This window comes from Lutjanus erythropterus, chromosome 17 (assembly GCF_056507025.1).
Source record: "Lutjanus erythropterus isolate fLutEry1 chromosome 17, fLutEry1.hap2, whole genome shotgun sequence".
NCBI lineage: Eukaryota > Metazoa > Chordata > Actinopteri > Lutjaniformes > Lutjanidae > Lutjanus > Lutjanus erythropterus.
Window position 1 is genome coordinate 22692512 of NC_139333.1, and position 20357 is coordinate 22712868.

The 20357-nt window shown below is 39.5% G+C and overlaps 3 protein-coding genes and 1 non-coding gene across 12 annotated transcripts in view; 1 reads left to right on the forward strand and 3 right to left on the reverse strand.

Annotated features, from left to right (window-relative positions):
- The window catches only part of eef2k (eukaryotic elongation factor 2 kinase), a 41042-nt gene extending 37252 nt beyond the window's left edge, over positions 1–3790 (reverse strand). For 4 of the 9 annotated variants that reach the window (XM_084740506.1, XM_084740502.1, XM_084740504.1 and 1 more), the window contains exons 1-3: positions 3531–3789; positions 1648–1913; positions 454–513 (exon numbers count right to left, since the gene is read on the reverse strand). In XM_084740506.1, the coding sequence (XP_084596632.1) occupies positions 454–513; positions 1648–1905 (318 nt within the window). In that variant the 5' untranslated portion in view covers positions 1906–1913; positions 3531–3789. Of the gene's footprint in view, positions 1–453; positions 514–1647; positions 1914–3504 lie in introns of all 9 variants that reach the window. The other 5 variants (XM_084740500.1, XM_084740501.1, XM_084740499.1 and 2 more) reach the window with 5 other exon arrangements.
- Positions 3791–4950: 1160 nt separating this feature from the next.
- trnal-uag (transfer RNA leucine (anticodon UAG)) lies at positions 4951–5032 on the forward strand. Its single transcript has one exon. It is a non-coding gene; the product is annotated as a tRNA-Leu (tRNA).
- Positions 5033–7697: 2665 nt separating this feature from the next.
- LOC146312215 (uncharacterized) lies at positions 7698–12619 on the reverse strand. Its single transcript, XM_084741211.1, has 7 exons — positions 12312–12619; positions 10503–10586; positions 10333–10421; positions 10062–10247; positions 9792–9929; positions 8579–8771; positions 7698–8485 (listed from the first exon to the last, which is right to left on the reverse strand). The coding sequence occupies exons 1-7, from the start codon at positions 12556–12558 to the stop codon at positions 8178–8180; spliced, it is 1245 nt and encodes a 414-aa protein (XP_084597337.1). The 5' UTR covers positions 12559–12619; the 3' UTR covers positions 7698–8177.
- Positions 12620–15668: 3049 nt separating this feature from the next.
- Positions 15669–19878, reverse strand: LOC146312216 (uncharacterized). The gene is made up of 7 exons (XM_084741210.1): positions 19338–19878; positions 18129–18212; positions 17955–18043; positions 17684–17869; positions 17414–17551; positions 17099–17291; positions 15669–16090 (listed from the first exon to the last, which is right to left on the reverse strand). The coding sequence occupies exons 1-7, from the start codon at positions 19627–19629 to the stop codon at positions 15783–15785; spliced, it is 1290 nt and encodes a 429-aa protein (XP_084597336.1). The 5' UTR covers positions 19630–19878; the 3' UTR covers positions 15669–15782.
- Between the last annotated feature and the right edge of the window lie 479 nt (positions 19879–20357).

Genomic DNA, 20357 nt, shown 5'->3' on the forward strand with positions numbered 1-20357 from the left:
GAGGGTGAGCAGATGACGTCTTATTACGTCAGACCTCGTGCACCTGCAGGAGCATGCAACTCCTCCATGCTGTCGCCGATATTACAGTCTGGTCACAAGACTTTGGGATCGAATGGTAGTGAAGTGCACAGGCCTGCTCAGTTTTAACTGCAACACTTACGCAGAAAAATATGACATTTTTAGTGCTGTTTTGTAAAATAATAATCCAACTTTTCTGGGTTTTGTTAGAGTAGATACATTAAATTAAGTAGAGGAATAAAGTCTGAAAGAAGTGAGGATGCACTGATTAGGATACACACCAGCAGCCGTGGGAAAAGAAAGTAGGAATTAAAAAAACAAAACCGTGAAAGAAAAGGACAGTAAATTACAGGGTGGAGGATGCAGAGTGGGGAGGCGTAGATGGTCACTGGTGAAGAGGGAGAGAGAGAATATATAATCTGATCATTAACGTACCCGTGCGTGCTCAGACAAAACCTTGTACGACCGAGATTCTGCCTCTGTTTCTGTTTCATTCTATGTAGAAAAGTGAAGAAAATGGACGACTTTTCATCAGTAAAACAACAGACAATACATCTGACATTCACAAAACATCCTCAGATATTTTAAACAACATTTAATTACCTTGAGTCTTTAAAGGGACAGTTCAGATTATTTGAGGTACTTACTGATAGTCATTATATTACCTACAGTAGATGGTTTTGAGTTTTGAGAAGCAGAAGGAGTATCGGTGTAGGAAGCTAACTGATGTACTGCTGTGGACAGGATCAGCAGCATGATGTTATTTTAGGAACCCAAAAACTTGGCTGTCAGAAAGCCTTTTCTGACAAGAAACCCCAGCAGTCAAATATCACTCTCTCTCAATCAACCAGACTTCAAAAGCAAAATCAGTGATTTTATCTTGCAGAACACAGGAGTTGCCGGTCTATCACTGCCTTGATCAGTTAGTTTTTTGTGTTATTGCGCGACTTTGGTGTCTTTAACTGTTAACTGCGGAGTGACCAAAGTCATACAATAACACAGACAAACTAACCAGTTGAGGCAGTAGACCAGCAACTCTGTGAGGCAGAATTACTGTTGTTGCCTCCTAAATGGAGACCATGTCGACCACCATCTACACTGACAAGCAATAAGTACCTCATACAACCCCTCTTCAAATAATCCAAACTCTCCCTTTAGACAACAACACTACACAAATCTAAAAACCACATGCATCTCATGAGTTGGCTGTAGCACAGTGAGTCAGATAAAGAGCCCTCTGCGCTGCATCCAGCTCTGATGAGAGCAGTGAAACATGTTTACATGCAGCGTAATCACGAGGTGAAAACCACTTTCTGGTACTTCCTGTTCTTTAGAGAGAGTACAGTTAAGAGGTGGCTGACAATAAACAGATATACACACACAAGCGGCACACATGCTGCTACGTGTGTGGAGGCATGCACAGATCATCTCTCCTTATAAGGCAAAGAGCTGTCTTCACAGAAAATTGCAGAACTGAGCATAGACACTATATAAAGTGTTTTTTGACCATGACTAAACCCTCCTCCAGTTCTTGATTTCAACATTAGCTGATACTTTTCTGTTTACTGTCCCATTTGTTATCATCTCTGGTCATGCATGTTGCATCATGTTACCAGGGCAACAGCTCACCTTGAACACAAAGTTGGTCTTTGGGAGAGAGTTTGACAGCTGCCGGCTGTAAACCCGACTCTTCAGGTAGTCACAGATTTCTCTGACAGGTTCGTCCAGGATGGGGCAGATGAACTGGTTGTCGTCGTCGTCGTCGTCATCGCTGACGTTGGCGTCGCTGAGGGAGGATGCCCGCTTGTTGGGGACACTCTGCTGGACGGGGGGTCTCTTGATGCTGCCCTCCTCCTCCTCCATGCTGAACATCAGGTCGTCCTCCATGATGTCTGCTGTCGTGTTGACAAGAGAGGAGGCACGAGTGTGAGTGGACTGGGAGCTCTCATATGCAGTAGAGCCAAAGACAGTTTGATATGTAGCAGCCATGTTAGTGCGAGCATCATGACTGCACCAACTGTACATCTTGTGCCACATGTTGAGAGTGGCTGCAACGTGATATCTCTGACATGCAAATAACTAGCCAATCAAAATATATACTTATGTAATGTGGATTTAAATAAACACTGAGCATCAGCATGCAAAAACTCAATTAAGCGCAATTATAGCTATATTATTCTGCCACTGTATAAGCACCCATCAGTTCCACTGTAAACAAAAGTTAAACAACTGATACTGGATTTTTGAAGCCAATGCACATACCGATATTAGGAAGCAAAAAAATTCTGACGTCAATATTTCAGCCGATATTTTTATACACAGAACGTACGCATGAGATTTTGTAAACAAAGATTGATTACACATCTGTTGCTAACTCAGTGTTGTAATGTACACTACTAGTATCAGACAGTTATTTTTACTGTATTTGATTTTCTTGCTAACATTATTATTTGCTTAAAACATTTACTACTGAGGTGACTATATTAAATGTTTGGAAACTATTTTATTTTATTTTTATTTCATTGCACTTGTTGATATTGTGTACTGCCTCTAATGTGATGTTTGAATATCTTGTTTTGTGTTTTGAGTGGACCCCGAGAAGAATAGTTTTTACTGTGGTAATAACAAATGGGACCTAATTAAATAAATAAAAATAGAGTGTACACATAAACATACATTTTTTGCAAAAGTCCTCCAAAATGGCTACACTTGTTACAAAGATATGTTATGGAAATATTTCACAGTTTTACAGTAAACGCTACTGTACTGTACTTCTTAAAATTATAAATAACTATTAAAAACACAAATTGAGCAAAATATATGTATATATTAAACTGGAATTACGAGAAAGGATCAAATATATATAAAAAGGTGGTGATAAAGCTAAAAAATAAAAACAATCTGCATTGCATTTTGTTAAAAAAAATATGCTGATATCAAAATACAACTGTGTCTTCAGACTTTTAAAGTTACAACTGATTTAGTAAAGGAATGAAAAGTAAGGCTGCATGATATGGTAAAAAATATATATATTAATGAACATTTTTGCATCATGATTGTCATTTTCGCAGAAAAAAAAAACTATGAAATTCATTATGTGACATATGTTGGTGTCTGTACCAAACAAACATGTTTTCTTCCACCTGGAGAATAGATTTGTAGGCCATGAGATCTCTGCAGCACTACAGTATTTCATGCTCTTTAGTCGCATATTTTCCGTTTATCTGGAAACTGCAGCCTCTGTGATTTTGATGTTGCACTTGGCCATATTGCAATTTCGGTAATATTCGATTAATCGTGCCGCCCTAACTGTAAGCAGCCAAGCACGTATAGTCCCTGCTCCAGCTGGTACAGTGTGCTCCCATGGGCATGAATGAAATATGTTATGTCAGAACATGCTGCAATACGATTTTACTCCAAAATACTGATTTTAGTTTGGTCTGTCGTCACCTGCTGTTAGATGCACGTATTATATAAACAACAAACCTTATAACCCGGACGTGAAGACACACCTTTTAACTTTAATCACTTTCTCTTGCTTTATCTTGACAGATTGTAGCAGTGAAGCGGTCGCCTCGGTCTTCTTCCGTCTCTCAGTTAGAAGTTAAACCAGACAGGGTTGCGACAGCGGCGATTTAACTGTCCTCTCAGGCCACACTGGGTCGGTCCTCGTTCTCCAACGTGTCCTGAAGGTCCGGAGACGTGCCTGGAAGCGGGCTGCACCTCCTGTACCCCGTCCACCACGACGACTCCAGCCCTCTGCACGTAGCTCACCACACTGCCACAGGACACGCCCCCTGCCTCCTGCTGCATTCACGGCTGTCGGATTTATAACACGCGCATCACCCGATCTGGTAGACTGACTTCAAAGTACGCATTTTGGAAAGAGGTGCTCAATTTTTTCCTCAACCACTGACCCTTTACAAGATAGAAAACATAGCAGAAACGCCCTTCATGTGAGTAAGAGGAAATGACATAATTTATGATCAGTTTTAGAATTTAGAGTTATTATTCATTGAACTCTGAAGAGTTTTGCAAATAAATGAATGGACAATTGTTTTTTTTTATCATGGTACTTTGAATGAACATTGGTCCCTCTGGCGCCACCATGTTCAGAAAAGCTCTTCAAAAGTGCCCTCTAAAGTAGATAAAACAATGTAAATTGCATTTTAAGGTAGGCCAGCATCCAAGACACTTTGTAAGCCGTGTTTCTAAGACGGGAAGTTTCTGACCTGAGACACCAGATGGTTTGTCATTCAGAGCTATCTTTGCTAACTTCTTCAAGAACTAACTACATTTAAGAATTGTGCATAAAAAGATTAGGAAATAAAACCCCTCTAGTAAATATGTGTGGAATTATGAATGAAAGCCAGTGACAGAAATGCTTATTTCTTTGTTTATTCATTCATTCATTCATTCATTCATTCATTTATTTAATTTATTGACTGAAATGGCTTTCCACACGTTTTTAGCAGCATGTTTTTCAAAACGTGCGAAGTGCTAGCTCCGACTGTGGAAGAACACCTGAAAGCAGCACTGCTAGCTTCACGGTCTGTAGCTGTGTACGTAAGTATCATGTACCGGACACCCGAGCTGTTGACCCCGTGGCGAAAGTTGAAGAGCTTCGTTAGGAGTTTTCGAGCACACATATGAGTTATATATTAGCTTAAGTGCAACACGTGCCGTGTAAAGTTAACACAGCATAGTGGAAGTCGTAACGTTAACGTTAGGTTACCACTCTAGGGATCCGTAGATACGGTTCATTTTAAATGTGTAGGTAGGAGACAGCTAATCGGCATTAGCAACAGTTAGCGTTAGCCATTTAAGTGATAAATGGTGCAGCCATAAAATGGTAACATTATGGACCATAGAAAATAAACTATTTACAGTATATAGTATACAAAGACTGTGTTGTTCATCGTATAGTAGCATGGTAGCGTGGCCGAGTGGTCTAAGGCGCTGGATTTAGGCTCCAGTCATTTCGATGGCGTGGGTTCGAATCCCACCGCTGCCAGAACCTTTTCCTTTATCACTGGCTAACAAACTGAGGTTCGGGGACCACCAGGGGTCTTTGAGTAATTATTGTTTTTTGTTTTTTACTTTATTATAAACTTTTATTTCACAAATTGTAATGAAATGATAAAACCTAAACAATGTTTAGTATACAGATACTATGCAAGAGAGATTGACACAATAACAACAACAAAACATTAAAAAATGATAAATCATAAATTAACTGTAAAAACAATAATTAATTAAAAAGGAAAAAATAACAGTACAGATTAAAGCACTGTAAGGCATCCTCACCAAACAGGGGAACAGCATAATTTAACTTTTATCACATTTTTGAAAGTTGGAATAACAAGGATTTTGGGTTGGCTGTTTTCTTTACTTTTAATTTATAGTGAGCTATAGAGATCACTGGTTGATTATAAAGACTATCTGCAAATCCGCCAAAATAAAATAAAAAAAATACTCAGAGAATATTCCTCAAGACAAAATCTTCTCATATTGGGAGTCTGTGGTCTACTGGGAATCTATTGTGGGGGTCCTTAACATGAAAACATTTGGGAACTCCTACAGATTATTTGCTTTATATTTCATTAAATGCCAGTGAGAAATGAATAATATCAGGCATACAGCCAGTAATAGAGAAGTGTGTCAGTGTCTGTGTGCAGTCACCACATGGCAGGGACTGATACAGGAACGCCATCTTGTGGTTGTATAAAGTAGTTACTGCACTGTAAATTATAAACAACAGTGCATTTTCATGCCTAAATAAGCAAGAATCGACACAACTTTCAACAGATGCAAAAAATGCTCAGTTCTAAATGGTGCACATGTGTACATGGCTACATGATCTACAGCGATGATTCAGACTAAAAACATGCTGTAAATGTCAACTTGGCATGTCAGGGTTTTAGGAGAATTTTTATGTTTTCTGTTTTTCAGTAATTTTTTTACGTTTGCAAACTGGTCACCAGTCAGTTGTTTGGGAGAATCTGCAATGTTGTTTTCCTGTGAAACTCCAGCAGTGTTTTGTGGACTAAAAAACTAAACCCGACCTTCAGTTAGTACGATGGTGAGGAGATAATGACTGAATTTTCATTTTGATGTTAACTGTCTCTTTAAGTGGACAGCGAACCAGTATCAAATCAATGTATAATAACTGTTTGGAGCCCAGGAAGAGACATAGAGGGAAATAAGCAACAGATAAAGACATTTTTATTTCATTATTCAATGATATGAAATTAATTACTTGATTAAATAGATGAACCAGCCTGTCTGGAACAGCTTACAGTATAATTCGAGACTGTTTTGGGACACTGCAGAAATGAATTACACTACCTTGCTACTCAAGCATCCTGCCCACACCATACAGCCAGAAACAACAGAAGAGGAATCAATTCACATTGAAGTTTATTCTCAAAATGTTTTCATTTTAAGTATTTTATTTAGAGCTTTTTCAGAGAACAAAGACAGAACACTGAGGCAGCCAACAAACAGGAACATTGTCTTCCTCTCTCCACCTCTCCATTCACATGACTGAGTAATAAGAAACAAAACAAAACAAAAAACAGTTGGTTTCAGTGGTCATCCTTTTACACAATTACACAATTACAAGCCTGTGGTACAGTCAAGGAAGCCTTGCTTTTAAGGCTGCACGATTTGGTAAAAAAAAGCAAAAGAAAAAAGCAATTATTTTGACTGAAATTGTGCTACGATTAATGGAAATTATCAGTTTTGCATTACAATTTTCATGTTCACTGAAAAAAAAAATCAATTAAACTCATGATGATGTGATATTTATTGAGGTCTGTACCAAACAAACATGTTTTGTTTCATCAGGAAAACATGGTCATCTCTGCAGCACCACAGTACCTCATTATAATGCTGTTTTCTTACACATTTTTCCTTTTTCAACAAACTGCAATTTCGAATGATTTTCTTTACGATTACCATTCCATACTGGATCGACAACGTATTCCAGTGACTTAGAGTTTCTGACTGTCCTGTTTCCCTTTGGGAACGACTGCTAAAGCATCACAGTTTGTCTTTTGTCAAAGTCGCTCAGATTCTTACACTTCACAGTTTCTGCTGCTTCCAACACAACAACTTAAAGAAGAAACACTTCACTTCCTGTCTGATGTATCCCAGACCTCGACAGGAGCAATTTTTACAAAATGATTAATGTTCACTTACATCACAAATATCTGAAATCAAGCTCGAGTACTTTTACACTACTGCAGTATTACTCAACTACAAGTAAAACTACTGGTGTTAAAAAATACTTCAGTAAAAGTGCAAAGTATTCTTCTCAAATACTACTCAGTGCATTAGTTACTTTTTCACCCTTGATGTTTAATGCATAATCAATAGCAAGCATCCGATCAAAGGGGTTTCTGTTTCTCCTGAGCTGCTCTGGTCACGGCTGTAGGACTGCAACTAAAATAATTCATCTGTCAATCATTTTGTCATTTAATCGATCGGTTGTTTGGTCCATAAAATGTCAGAAAATGGTGAAAAATGTTGATCATTCCCAAAGCCAGAGGTGATGCCTTCAAATGTTCAAAGATAAAAGATAAAAATATTCACATTTGTAAAAATGAAATCAGATAATTTTTACTTTTTTCCAGAAAATGACTCAAAACAACTAATCAATTATCAAAATAGTCGGCAAATAATTGAATAGTTGATAACTAATCGATTAATAATTGCAGCTCCATATGGTTTTCATTTGCCCGTTTGCGATCAGATAGTGTTATTAAGCTATAAAAATGCTGATGTAAGGTTTGGATATTTATTCAAATTGTACTCAGTACTCAGTTATGATTTTAAAAGCAGATAAGTACTTAAGTGCAAGTAAAATTACAGACTTGAAGAAATACTCATAAAAGTAGAAGTAACCAAAAAAGTAGTTGTAGTTAGTTAATTAATGCCCTACACCACCGAAGAGACATGAATGTAAACTTCAACTTGACTGGCTGAGACATTAAATGGCAAGACGGTAATTCCAGTCTGATTACAATATATTTTCAAAGGATAAAAAATTTATAATAAAACAGTAATTAAGAATTACATGTAATGAGTACAAAGACTTTGAGTTTTTTTGTTTGTTTTCTGTTCTTTGTTCGTTCCTCTTGTGTTTGCTTTCAGTATCACTGAGCCCTGAGTTTTTCCTGCAAGTACCGAGAAGCCACAAATCGCATTTTCTGGATGGCCAGCTGGGTATCTTCAGGGGATATCCCAAGATGCCACACAGCTCGTATTGAGTTTTCAAAATAGGGGTACATGAGAACTTCTATCCCCTGTCCCAGTGCTGCCTCCTCTCCTTCGCCAACCTCACCCATGCGGGTAGTGAACTCATAGGGACTTAAACTGGGCTCCCGTAGATGGAAACGCACGATGTTCGTCTCCACGGCGGCCATGTCTACAGTGAATAGAGGAGGGTCACAGTCGAGCAGAGCTGGAAGAGATGAAGAAACGAAGAAGTTAAAGGACTACAAGGGCAGCCTGTTACTGATTTAACGTTTGACAGACAGAAATATGAGCTGCTCACCTTGGGCAAACGTTTTTGCATTGCGGTGATCCTCGTCCAGTCTTCCCACCATCTCCAGCAGAGACATTTTTCCAGCTGCTGCTAGTATCCCAACCTGACACATCCCCCCGCCCAGAGCTTTACGACACCAGAAAGCCCGGGATATGAAGTCTTTGGGTCCAGCCAGTATGGCTCCCACGGGGGATCCCAAACCCTGTCACACACAGTGATATGAATCTGACTTGTACCTCGTCACACTGGAGTATTATTACCCAGGGGCCTCTAGAAATTTGTGATAATTGACCCTTAACAGTTGAGTAAACTTGGTATCTCTGTCAACTCTGCCCTTTTCTGTGGCCTGTACTTTGTTATGCTGCTGTATGTGTTCGGCTTGTATGTTTATAAGAAAACTAAATTCTGAAGATGGTTAAAACATGTTGCTGAGGGACAACATACATAACCACAACTTAAGTTAGCTAATGTTAGCAAAGTAGCTAACTAGCTCATCCATGGAACTCATCAGCTAGCTAGTTAGCTGGCATTTTGCTAACATTAGCTAACTTCAGTTTTGATAACGTATGTTCCCTCTTACAGGTCCCCCAGTAATATTTTAACCATCTCAGTTTTTGGTTTTCTTTTCAATAGAGAGGAACCAAGCGCATAGTGTATCAAAGTACAGGAATTCAAGGAAAGAACAAAGTTGGTTCAGGCACAAAAACATATTCACATATATTCAATAAGCTAGTGTTAGCAAACTAGCTAAATAGCTGATCTACACCAATCATTAGCTACTTAGCTAGCATTTTGCTAACTTAACTTAAAATGTGACTACATATGTCCCTTTTCCAGCCCCATGTGAATCCAAACCACAGTGATTTTGGGTCGTAATAATTTTCTGTTGCCAGACAACTGAGAATGCATTTTGATCGGCTATATTGACAGTTGTGAGGCACCGGCCTGGAGGAGGACTGAGGAGATGCAGGAAGTGGGATGGAGTACAGGTGTGAGCCTTTTCCACACCACCTGTTGCAGTTTTTCTTGGCAGCAATTGTTTGTCTGAGTAATGTGAGTTCCTTTGGGTTAACTCCTGTTAAATTACAGCCTAATATTTGATCCTTATGTAACAACTGTTGGTTACACAGAGCCTTTTCATCAAAGAGCGCACAGGAAATGTGTGTTCTGGTAGTGTGTGTGCGTGTGTGTGTGTATGTGTGTTTGTGTTTTGCAGTCTCACCTTGCAGAGGGAGACAGTGACAGTGTGTGTGTGCTGCAGTATGGTAGATGGAGGCACCCCCTGAGCCACAGCAGCGTTCATCACTCTGGCTCCGTCCATGTGAACTGACAGACCATATCTGTCTGCTAAAGCACGAACCTTGGAGATTAAAACAAACCATCCAGAGATGATCAAAAATGCGAGAGCTGCTGGACCCTCCATTCTTTTCTAGAAAGATTTTTGCTAAGAGGTACCACAAGACCACACACGTGCACACACACACACACACACCTCCTGCAGGAAGCTCAGAGGTAACACACGTCCTCCCTGTATGTTGTGTGTGTTCTCCACACATATGAGGCGTGGGCGTGGGTAGTGAGGGTCGGGGTAACTTTGCCCGATCTTCGATTCCAGCTGCTCCAAGTCAAATGTTCCATCGGGGAAGGTGGTGACTGTGGTGGAGTGGACACCAGCCAGCTGTGTCAACACACAAACACACACTGAAATGCACTGCAGGTGATGAGGAAAGAAAGAGGTGCAGAGGTTCAGGTGGTGGACTCACCTGTGCGCTCCCTCCTTGCTCATACACGTGTTGATGGGACAGATCGCCCACGATGATCTCGTCACCCCAACCTCTGCAGTGCACCATCACTGCATAAAGAAATGCATGAACATTTAAGACCGTTCTCACAAAAATGGACTCGAGATTCTACAGACAAACGCACAGCTCACCAGCGATGATATTACTCATGGTTCCAGAGGGAACAAACAATGCAGCCTCCATCTGGAACATGTCAGCTGCAATCTCCTGTAACTCTGCAAAAATAAAACAAATACTGTGAGATTTAGGAAGCATTTCATAAGTACACATGCAGGCGTGCATGCAGTCATACACTGTCACTGACTTCAGTAGATTTTTGAATATTGAGCCCCAAAGTTTTGAAAAAGTTTTACCAAATAATAAGGTTTTGTTGAGATAATTTCTGGTCTTCTTTTCTTCTTTAGATAAACTTGAATCTCTGAGTTGTAGAACCTCCCAAACATTTAATCAATTTTAAATAATTTTAAGCCACCCAAATAATGAAAAATCAGAGTCACAGATCACTGTGAACAACTTTTGAAATACAATTTTTGGGTTCTAAAAGTAAATTATCAGAACAACTCAAAAATCTAGTGAAGGCAGCTGCAATTTTCTCATCTCGTTTTTAACGTGCATAGAACCAAACAGCTCAGACTTTTGAATTATTTAATTGTAGAGACTTATTTCTCTGCACTATTTCTATGTGGCGATCAGGCACAATAAAATAATACAATAAGATGAATAAAATTACTATTTGGATAACTTTTAGGCTGCAGCTTTTTAAAACCCTGCTGTCTAAATTTAATCACTCACTCTCTTTTGGGTGGGACAGATGTCTTTTTCCTGTTGTTTTCTGTAGACAGGAAGTGCTTTTCACAGACCACAGACACACCGGAACTGAAAATCTTACTGCTATCTTAATATTCACTGATTGTACAATTTCAGTATTGCAGATGTAGTTTTTCTCTTCAAACTGTGCGATATTAATATCTCAGTCAAGTATATTTTCATTCTGACTGTGCAATATCAATATTTCCTCTGTGCAATGGTGTAAACTCTACTGTTGAGTCTGTTTCATGTTTATATTGAATGTTTTGTTCTATTTTTATATTTTCTCTTGTCTATATTGTTCGTTTTTTAATACTTACTCTGTTTATTTTTTCATTTACGGTAGGTTATTGTTGTTTTTGTTATTGTCTTGTCCCTTTTTTTATTTTATTACAGTACATTTTTCCCCTGTTTGGTGCTGTTTTGGGTCTAGATTCTAGGTTTTGTGGGTTTTGATCTGTTGCAGTTTTGTGTTATTGAAATATGAAATTCAATAAATTTTCAGTCATGAAAAAAAAAAATCGATTAAACTAAACTATCATAATCCCCCTCAGAAGAAGATAATGAATGATTTGTGTTACATTTAAATGCTTGTTTTCAGTGTCCTGGTGTGTCTTTTCTGACAGACAGTATGCTGCAACATTCGCTGTGTGTTGCAACCAGTTGTTGTGTCACTGTCATCTTTAGCTTACTGCCTGACTAAAACTGAAACTTATTTAATATTGTTTGAACAGAATATAAACTTCACAATACCAAAACTACCATGGTGGAAGCAACATTTTAACAATTTTCCACAACAAATTACACTGAACAGTTAAAAATCAAACTTTATTCTCTACTTGATTACAGTATGTAGAGTATTTGTAATTAGTTAGTTCCACCGTTACCTGACTTCACCCTACACATTCTACTTATCCTGTCATGTCTAAGTGGTTTCATTACGTGTTGTAAATTGTAATAAACACATTATTTATGAAATCTATAACCTTTAAATTGTTCTGGCTGCAGGTACACTTGTATGTGTCAGAATAAGTTTGATTTTGATTCAGTTATTCAGGAACTACTTTTTAATCGTTCATAGAGACATTGCATCCAGTTTTTCTCTTATTCTCTGCTTATTACGTATCATTAACCTTTAACTGTCGGGTCTTCTCCCATCAGATCATTTCCCACCTCAGCCTCCGCCATGGCCCGCCTCATCTCCGGACCTGGTTTGGTCGCCGTGTCGCTGCGGAGGTCCACCACGCGGGCGTTGGGCGCGCTGTACCGGGGTCTCCCGGTGATGAAGTAGCCGCGGGCGGGGCTCCGAGTAGAAGGTCGCGCAACGAGCGGGTTCAAAACTTTTAACAAAAATCTGTGGGAAACCGATCTTAAAGACATGATGTTCCTCTGATAATGATGTGCAGTGAGAGAAGCGTACGGAAGCGTGTCGCTGCCACAACTTCAAAAAAAAAGAAAAAAAAAAAAAAAAAAAATCAGTATAACGTTATAACGTGATAAGTTTATTGGTCTAACAAGAAGTCTTTCACGTTACAACTATTTCACGTGATAACGTACGATGGAAAAACGCGAAAAATTTTCCCGTTAAAACGAGATAATTTAGCTATATCGTTAGAACGAGAGAAGTTATGTTTTAATGAAATCAGGAAATGATTAAACGGTGCGCAGACAGCGGCTGAATTGAGGAAAATGGCTCATTTGCACAATTTGATTGAGTAATACTTATGAGACATGTCAAGATTCTGTTACTGAGCTGATGTACATAAGCATAATGCTGCCACACCAGGAAAAATAAATAAATAAACACTATCATGTTATAATGTGAAAAGTTTATTGTTACTCTAACAAGATGTTTTTCACGTTATAATAATATATTTACCCCTTATAACAATATAGTTTCATGCTAAACTGTAATAACTCATAGTGTAAGAACATGAAAAGTTTCATGTTAAAACGTGATAATTTGTATTGTTAGAACGTAAAAAGTTTTACGTTATAGTATAACGTGGAGATGATGAAACTGTGCAGAGGGCGGATGAATTTAGGAAAATGGCTCGTCATTGAGTAATAAGATTCTGCGGTTAAGCTCGGCTGATGACACTGTGATGCGTGTCCCCATACTAGGAAGGATTTTAAAAAGGATGTGTGGTTGCACAGAGGGAGGAATCAGCCTGACCCTCTCGAGGGAGCGTCATTGATCTGATTGATCAGCTGGACGGGCACCGCAGGCATCATGGGTACAAGCTGCACCATCTCAGCTGCATCCAGGCTGGGAATGTTGTGACCCAAAGTACAGTGAGGCTAGATATCGACCATAGAGATGTGTGCAAGTGAAAAGCTGGGGGCTTACAGTATAAGAAGAGTCCATGTCACTGATAATGCTCTGGTGACCCCCTAGAGGCACTACTACTGAAAAACATAAAGATCAGGAGGCAGGATCTACAGCAGAAGTAGTGAGAGAGTTCAAGGATGTGAAAGTGCCAGTGACCCTGAAAAAAAGAACCAAAATCTCTTGTTATTTTGGAAAAAAAAAAAGAACAGAGATCTAAGACTGTGTATAGATCCTAAAGATTTGAACAAGTGGATCAAAGGAGAGCACTTTAAACTTACCAACAAAGTCAGACATTACGAGTGCAATGGCAGGAGCGTGGATTTTCAATGTCCTTTGGAACTGCTTCAGCTCCTGAGGTTTTTTCACAGGACAGTACAGCAACTGTTTGATGGGATGGAAGGTATTGGAGTATTTCTGGATGATGTGGTTCTGTGGGGAACTACAAAAACAGAGCATGACGCGTGGCTGAGAAAGGCGAGGGCATGGCACCACCAACAGACAAAACCGAGTTGGTGGTGAATTATGTGGGGAGATCGATTCCCAGTCTGTCAGCCAACACAAGAGCACTGCACAGTTTGCTGGAGAGCAGAGATGATGCGGCAGAATGAACGCGAAATGCTCAAAAACAGCCTCGTTAAAGACCTGGTGCTGAAATTCTGAACCTGGTCTCCCAGTGAAAGTGTCCAGAGACGCTTCAAAGAACGGACTAGGAGAGTCTGACATCAACAGTGTGACTCTTCGTGGTTTCCAGTCGCCTACGCTCCTCCTCTACAGTCTGACAGTCGAGGTCACATCAGGGAAACATCTGGCAATGACAAACGCTCTCAGCAGAGTATCAGTGAGCAACACAGGCCCGAGTACTTCCGAGCATGATGCGCTATAACACAAGTGGACAGCATACAGAAACACATGTCTGTGTCCGTGGGGAAATGGAGACAGATAGCAGAAGCGACAGCCAACGGCCGTGAACTGCACATCGTTATAGAAAGAATCCACAGAGATCACAGGCTGATACCATCCTTACCAGAACTTTAAGGAGGAACTGTCAGTGGTTGACGGCGTCCTCATGAAAGGTAAACGGTTAGTTATGTCTACCTCCATGCGCTCATAAATGGTAAAGCTCACACCTGAGGGACGTTTATGTACTGAAAAATACAAGGGACGTGCAAGAGCTCTGGTGTGACACAGACCAAAAAACCCTCTCACGTCCCACAGTAAAACTGTGAAACAATTGAGAAAAAAAAAAAAAAAATATATATATATATATATATATATATATATATATATCACTGTCTTGTCTATTTTTTTCATTTTTAAGTACAGTATATTTTTCCCCTGTTTGGTGCTGTTTTGGGTCTGGGTTTCCTGGGTTCTGATCTGTTGCAGTTTTGTGTTGTTGAAATATGAAAATCAATAAACTTTAAGTAATTTAAAAAAAAATCTTTTAATCTTTCAAAAATAAGTTTCTTACAGTTTTGCTATTATTCTCTAGTAATTAAGTATGATATTAACCTTTGGTTGTCGGGTCTTCCCCCATCAGGTCATTTCCCACCTCAGCCTCCGCCATGGCCCGCCTCATCTCCGGACCGGGTTTGGTCACCGTGTCGCTGCGGAGGTCCACCACCCGGGCGTTGGGCGCGCTGTACCGGGGTCTCCCGGTGGTGAAGTAGCCGCGGGCGGAGCTCCGTGTTGCATGTCGTGCACTGAGCGTGTTGAAAAGTTTAAACAAAAATCTGCAGGAAAATGATCTTAAAGACATGACGTTCCTCTTATAACCACGTGCAGTGGCAGAAAAACCCCGCTGCAGTCTGGCCAACTCACTTTATTCATGACACGCCTAACCAGAGGTGTTATCTAAACCTGCATCCCGAGCCCAACATATATAATCACGTATTTCTACATATTTCACAACTCTAGACATGTCAAAACCGTCGCTTTATTAATAACATAATTCAGAGAAATATAATCTGTCCATTGTAGTCTGATTTCTTTCATACAGATCACATAGAAAATAACAGTTTAAAGAAGTTCTGTCAGTTTTATGATTATAAACTTAGCAATAGGACGGAGAAAAAATATTTGCTGTGAGTTTATTTAAATCTCAAACAACACTTCTTCATAAAACAAACTAGTTCTTCAAAATTCACCATTAAGCAAATTCACATGGAGAGACAGAACAGTTTATTTCTTTGACAAGCATTCAGTACATAAAAAAAACTTGAAAAACCTGGTTTGAGTTTTTTCGTTTGTTTATTTGTGCTTTTTTCAGATTTCACTGAGCCCTGACTTTTTCCTGTAAGTACTGAGAAGCCACAAATTGCATTTTCCGGATGGCCAGCTGGGTATCTTCAGGGGATATCCCAAGATGCCACACAGCTCGTACAGAATTTCCAAAATGTGGGTACATGAGAACTTGTATCCCCTGTCCCAGTGCTGCCTCCTCTCCATCACCAACCTCACCCATGCGAGTGCAGAACTCAGAGGGACTTAAACTGGGCTCCTGTAGACGGAAACGCAGGATGTTTGTCTCCACGGCGGCCATGTCTACAGCGAACAGAGGAGGGTCACAGTCGAGCAGAGCTGGAAGAGTTGCAAAAACAAGAAGTTATACGCAGAACTACAATGGCAGCAAGGGAACATTTAACTTTTAAAGGCTAGGTTGCACCAACAAGGAGTATTTTTTAAATCTGAATAAATGATAGTTTAATGTGGTTTATGCTTGAACTGAATTCGCACAAATTTGCACCAAACTTTAAAAGTAGTTTAATATTCAGAAAGACTCAGATTAAACCTCTCTTTAAACTTCAGTTTAGTTTTTACTTTGTTGCACCAATAAATCCAATTTAAAACGTGATCTTATAGGCTAACTAACTTCATAGCTAGCTAACAAACAATATAGCCTAATGTTGTGTCAACTTAGCTAGCAATGAAATGCTTTGTAGACTTTTGCAAGCTCACAATGTAAAGTTTAGTTAACATTTTTGTAAGCTAGCAAACTTTTTCTTTTTATCTAGCTAAGAAACAATGTAGCCTAGAATTTTGTTAACTTAATAGCCAGCTAGCAAACAATGTAATGATTTGTTAACTTTTTAGCATGATAGCAAACAACAGCTTAACATTTTGTTAAGTTTTCAGCTTGCTGGTAAACTTTGTAGCCTAATGTTTTGTAAACTTTTTTTGCTAGCTAGCAAACATTGTGATGTTTTGTTAACTTTCTTACTTGCTAATAATGTAATGTAATTTAGTTAACTTTTAAGCTAGCTAGCAAACAATGTAGAATAACATTTTGTTAATGGTAGCATAAATAGGATTTGTTAGTTGCTGTTTGTAAACACACCAGATAAACTTTGACTAGAATCTGACTGAGAGGTCAGCAGCAGCTGAGGTCAAAATTTTAATAATTTGAACTTTTTGTGCAGAGCTCGGTGGTGATTTCGAGCAGGGCAACACGCCAAGTTGCGCACAGCAGCTCTCCCTACAGGAAAACAGCGCAGAGCAGTTTGGACACTGATCATGAGCAGGCAACTTTTGATTAAATTAATCCTTTTTGATGCAACCCAGTCATATAATTAAATATGAGCTGCTCACCTTGAGCAAAGGTTTTTGCATTTCGGTGATCCTCCTCCAGTCTTCTTACCATCTCCAGTAGAGACAGTTTTCCAGCTGCTGCTAGTACACCAGCTTGTCTCATCCCTCCACCCAGAGCTTTACGGCACCGTACAGCCTGGGATATAAAGTCCTTGGGACCAGCCAGCATGGTTCCCACGGGGGCTCCCAAACCCTGTTACACACCGTGATATGAATTTGACTTTAGAGAAGTTTTATTTTGTTTCTCTATAAGTTCTTTATTGGTTCTGAATGAATTTCATGTTCTGTACGCATGTTTGAGTTTTGCAGTCCCACCTTGGAGAGGCACACACTGACAGTGTGTGTGTGCTGCAGTATGGTGGATGGAGGCACCCCCTGAGCCACAGCAGCGTTCATCACTCTGGCTCCGTCCATGTGAACTGACAGACCATATCTGTCTGCTAAAGCACGAACCTTGGAGATGAAAACAAACCATCCAGAGATGATCAAAAATGCGAGAGCTGCTGGACCCTCCATTCTGTTCTAGAAAGGTTTTTGCTAAGAGGTACCACAAGATGCGATGTTCCCATACATGTGCACACACACCTCCTGCAGGAAGCTCAGAGGTAACACACGTCCTCCCTGTATATTGTGTGTGTTCTCCACACATATGAGGCGTGAGCGTGGGTAGTGAGGGTCGGGGTAACCGTGCCGGATCTTTGATTCCAGCTGTTCCAAGTCAAATGTTCCATTAGGGAGGGTGGTGACTGTGGTGGAGTGGACACCAGCCAGCTGTGTGAACACACAGATACACACTGAAATGCACTGCAGGTGATGAGGAAACAAAGAGGTGCAGAGGTTCAGGTGGTGCACTAACCTGTGCGCTCCCTCCTTGCTCATAGATGTGCAAATGGGACAGATCGCCCACGATTACTTCATCGCCACGCTCCCTGCAGTGCACCATTACTACATAATGAAATGTGTGCACATTTATGACCATACTGACCTCATAAAAAGGGATTCAGACTCTACAGATAAACACACGGCTCACCTGCGATGAGATTACTCATGGTCCCAGTGGGAACAAACAATGCAGCCTCCATCTGAAACAGGTCAGCTGCAATCTTCTGTAACTCTGCAGAAATAAAACAAATACTAAAGGGTTTAGGTAGCTTTATATAGGCAGTACAGACATTTATTTTGCTCAATTTGTGTGTGTCTGTGTGTAATTTATTGTTATTTATAATTAATAATAATACCAGTGAAAGTTTCAGTGCCCTGATATCATTTAGGACAGTAATATTCATTTTTAAACTATTAAATATCCTGCCCCCATTACATATATTTGTTACAAGTGTAATGTGTTATAAGTGAGGGATCATTACAATGTATACATAAAATGTGTATATATGTAATATATCAATACTGTGTCAATATCATGATATGAGATTAGATATCATCTGGTTTAAAGGCTGCATTACAGTAAAATGATGTAATTTTCTGAATTTGGTTGACCCTTGAGTTTTGACCCCTTGGGGTTGCTGTAGCTGGCGCGTGTTGAAGCCACAGCAATAGACTGCATTAAAAATGTGAGGTCAGCAGCTATGAGTTAGTTTCTATAGATGAGAGGAAACATATAAGCTTTATTAAGATGAGCTAATTTCCGTGTAGTTCCCATTGTGTTAGCACTGAGCTAACAGACAAAACGCTATAGATAGATAGATAGATAGATAGATAGATAGATAGATAGATAGATAGATAGATATTGACAAAATCAGTTCAGCAAAAAAAAAAAAAAAAAAATCATGATACTTGACAGAATTGTTTTTTTTCTTCCACCACTTCTATTTATCCTATAAACCATTGTGAATGATGCCGCTTTTTCTTAAATTTAACTTTAGTCATTATTATAGTGTTTATATTGTTAATAATGGGACGGCAATGGGACAGTAAAGCCAATTTCCATGGTAACAGAGAGTTCCACCAATCAAAGACGTCGCTGTTACACTATAGGATTGTGGGTAGTGTAGTACTTCTACAGGACATCCATAATAACAAGTGTTTTTTTCCTCAGTTGATACCATGTAGCTTCTACTGGAATATACTAATGACATTCTGTTATATTCTGATTCTTTAACGCCAGTACACTATATCTACTCTGGTCGTCACAGTTATTCATGATCGACTTTTTAATTATTCTTATAAAAGTAAAGTTCCAGATTTGATCCGTGTTCTCTAGATCTAACGCTTCGGTTCTGACCGTTGACTGTCGGGTCTTCCCCCATCACATCATCTCCGACCTCGGCCTCCGCCATGGCCTGCCTCATCTCCGGTCCGGGTTTGGTCACCGTGTCGCTGCGGAGGTCCACCACCCGGGCGGTGACCGCTCCGGTGCACCTCGGCTTGCCGGAGTTGTAGTAGCCTCTGGCGGAGCTCCGTCCTGGCAGGGCGGCAGCTGCATGTCGAGCGCCGATGAGCGGTTTGTTTGACGCGACGACACCGCGGCTCAAAAGTGTAAACAAAGCTCTGCAGGAAAATGTTTTCAAAGACATGATGCTGCTCTTCTAACCATGTTCAGAGGTGGTGTTTCTGTGTTGAACTTTGGATCGGTGTCTAGCAATCGATAATCATTGACCACAAGGAAAGTTAATGGATGACCTATCAGTGGATCATCATGCACAGAGCAGTGTGGACCTCAAGGTGGCGCCATTATCCCAACAAAGCTAATTATACAGCACTACAGGTGAGCACGGACAAGTATCAAAATGTTATGTTCCAGTGTAAATCTAGTCATTTAAAACGGTTAATTAATTAATAACATATTTTCTTTAGATTCAGTCAATTTACACATTGTGATTTCTTTTATTTACAGATTGTATATAAAATAACAGGTTGGGTACAGTTTAGTATATACACCATAGTATAAGTGTAATAGTGTGTAATAATGTGCAATTGCTGCATATAGAATATTTACAGCCAAGACTAATCCAACTATATATACAGCATATGTCATATGTGCATACTTATTCCTCTTAAACTGTTATATACTTATTATTCTTAACTTGTACTGTACTGTCCTATTCCTATCTTATGTACCATTTATTCTTAATTTTTATAATATTATTTGTATATAATTATCTAATTTATACATAATTCTTGTATTGAACTTTTTAAACTTTTCTTAATCTTTTCTTGCTTGACTGTGCTGTATCACTGAGTCAAATATCTGTGTACTTTGTACATTTGGTGAATAAAGCCATCCTGATTCAGATTTTCATAT

What these genes read in the sequence shown, in the direction of transcription:
- LOC146312215 (XM_084741211.1), bottom strand. Translation starts at nt 12,558, where the DNA reads ATGTCTTTAAGATCGGTTTCCCACAGATTTTTGTTAAAAGTTTTGAAC. An exon ending in AGAAGACCCGACAGTTAAAG is followed by an intron (nt 10,587 to 12,311) that starts GTTAATGATACG and finishes TTATTTTTGCAG; the next exon opens with AGTTACAGGAGATTGCAGCT. An exon ending in AGCAAGGAGGGAGCGCACAG is followed by an intron (nt 10,248 to 10,332) that starts GTGAGTCCACCA and finishes GTGTTGACACAG; the next exon opens with CTGGCTGGTGTCCACTCCAC.
- LOC146312216 (XM_084741210.1), bottom strand. Translation starts at nt 19,629, where the DNA reads ATGTCTTTGAAAACATTTTCCTGCAGAGCTTTGTTTACACTTTTGAGC. An exon ending in GGAAGACCCGACAGTCAACG is followed by an intron (nt 18,213 to 19,337) that starts GTCAGAACCGAA and finishes TTATTTCTGCAG; the next exon opens with AGTTACAGAAGATTGCAGCT. An exon ending in TGCAAAAACCTTTGCTCAAG is followed by an intron (nt 16,091 to 17,098) that starts GTGAGCAGCTCA and finishes CAACTCTTCCAG; the next exon opens with CTCTGCTCGACTGTGACCCT.